The sequence below is a fragment of the Austrofundulus limnaeus genome, unplaced genomic scaffold (genome assembly GCF_001266775.1).
Source record: "Austrofundulus limnaeus strain Quisiro unplaced genomic scaffold, Austrofundulus_limnaeus-1.0 Scaffold609, whole genome shotgun sequence".
In the NCBI taxonomy this organism is placed as follows: Eukaryota; Metazoa; Chordata; class Actinopteri; order Cyprinodontiformes; family Rivulidae; genus Austrofundulus; species Austrofundulus limnaeus.
This window is the reverse complement of record NW_013953011.1, coordinates 261,823-263,709: the sequence shown is the minus strand read 5'-3', so window position 1 is coordinate 263,709 and position 1,887 is coordinate 261,823. Positions and strand designations below refer to the sequence as shown.

Below are 1,887 nucleotides of genomic sequence, written 5' to 3'. Positions count from 1 at the left end.
AACTGTTTACAGTTTACAGTTTGTTTAGTTATTTACAGTAAACAGTTTACAGTTTGTTTAGTTATTTACAGTAAACTGTTTACAGTTTACAGTTTGTTTAGTTATTTACAGTAAACTGTTTACAGTTTACTATGTTTAATGTTAGAAATAAAACAATAAATCTGAAACAATAATCATGAATCAGATTATAATGTTTTAGTAAAATACAACAACACACTTGTTCCGTCTGTCCATCCGTTTTCTTTTATAAGTCAGGTTCTTCAGTCTGGATCAGACAGCTGCTGGTCTGGTTCTGGTTCTGTTCTGTTCAGTTCTGTACTTCTGTGGTTCTGTTTGGGTCAGATGGGTTGAGGAGGACCCCAGAGAGATCATCCGGTCCGTTTACGAGTGCATGGAGAGGACCTGCGAGAAACTGGAGCAACTTAACGTTGACATTTCCAACATTAAAGGTGAGACAGAACCGGACTCAGACTTGGACTCGGACCAGGACCAGGACTCTGATGCTGCAGGGTCAGTCTGGTGGAGGTGTTTGGTTTTGATGTTGTTGTTTACCTGCAGCGGTGGGAGTGACCAATCAGAGAGAGACCACCCTGGTTTGGGACAAAGAGACCGGAGAGCCGCTCTACAACGCCATCGGTGAGTTTTCTGCTGCTCACTTTGTTCTGAAGCCTCTTCAATAAAACAGATCCAGGTTCTGTAAATTCTCCTGTTCCTGTTGGTCCAGTCTGGTTGGACCTGAGAACCCAGTCCACAGTGGAACGGCTCATTAACAGAACTCCAGGCAGAAACAAGAACCACCTGAAGGTAAGAGATGAACGCTGTGCAGAGTTTAAATATGAGTCTTTATTAGTAAATAAAGACGTTTGTGGTCTCTGCAGGACAGAACCGGACTCCCCATCAGCACCTACTTCAGTGCTGTGAAGCTGCGCTGGCTGCTGGACAACGTGGACCAGGTCCACCAGGCRGTTCTGAGTAAACGGGCCATGTTCGGCACCGTGGACTCCTGGATCATCTGGGTAAGKGTGGTCTGAGACCTGCAGCTGTCTGTTCCTCGACACGTTTAGAACTTGTGGTTTTGGTGTCAGTGCCTGACGGGAGGCAGGACCGGAGGGGTCCACGTGACGGACGTGTCTAACGCCAGTCGCACAATGCTCTTCAACATCCACACGTTAGACTGGGACCTGGAACTCTGCAGGTAGGAACACCTGGARGCAGCTCGGCTCGAAGCAGTTGGGCTTTAAATAATCAGACGTTGTTCTTTAAGGTTCTTCGACATTCCAGTGGAAATCCTTCCAAAGGTCGGGAGCTCGTCTGAAATCTACGGCTGGATGGTGAGTCCTGCTGACTGTCTGGTTCTGGGTGGGTGTTTGGGTTTGAGATAAGATGTTCCAAAGTCTGAGAGCAGCTGGAGGAGCTGCAGAGACCAGACTGACTTAATCACAGATTAATCTTTGATTTCTGGTATAAAACTGTTCTTTATTTCTGTGTGAATTCAACTAATAAARGTTTGATTCGTACTGATCCACTCCTAACTTCAGAGGTTCCTCCCAGAAAGTCAGACCATTAATATATCACTGGATTGGGCGTCATGTGACCTGGGCGTGCTTCACAAGGGGGGTTTTTATGCATAGAGCTAATGCTAACGCTAACGTCTATTCAGATATTGTATTGTCTACGTCCAGTTTTTGTGTTTTTCAACATTTCCAGAGAAAAAGGAGAAAATAAAATGTGTGCCAGTATCAGATACTGCCTGCAYCATTATGAAGCTGAAGAATAATTCTTTGTTATAAAAATTTAATTCATTGAACAATTCTTTGTAATATGAAATAATCTGTACTTTATTTTGTTTTTACTGACGTTAAAATTATTTTAGTTTACAGCAAAAAC

At 43.6% G+C, this 1,887-nt stretch overlaps 1 protein-coding gene across 3 annotated transcripts in view; it reads left to right on the top strand.

Moving 5' to 3' along the window:
* LOC106531235 (glycerol kinase) overlaps positions 1-1,887 on the top strand; it is a 14,132-nt gene that overhangs the window by 2,971 nt on the left and 9,274 nt on the right. For all 3 annotated transcript variants that reach the window (XM_014027031.1, XM_014027029.1, XM_014027030.1), the window contains exons 3-8: positions 343-449; positions 559-636; positions 725-804; positions 879-1,016; positions 1,086-1,195; positions 1,265-1,331. In XM_014027031.1, coding sequence (XP_013882485.1) covers positions 343-449; positions 559-636; positions 725-804; positions 879-1,016; positions 1,086-1,195; positions 1,265-1,331 — 580 coding nt within the window. The remainder of the gene's footprint in view (positions 1-342; positions 450-558; positions 637-724; positions 805-878; positions 1,017-1,085; positions 1,196-1,264; positions 1,332-1,887) is intronic.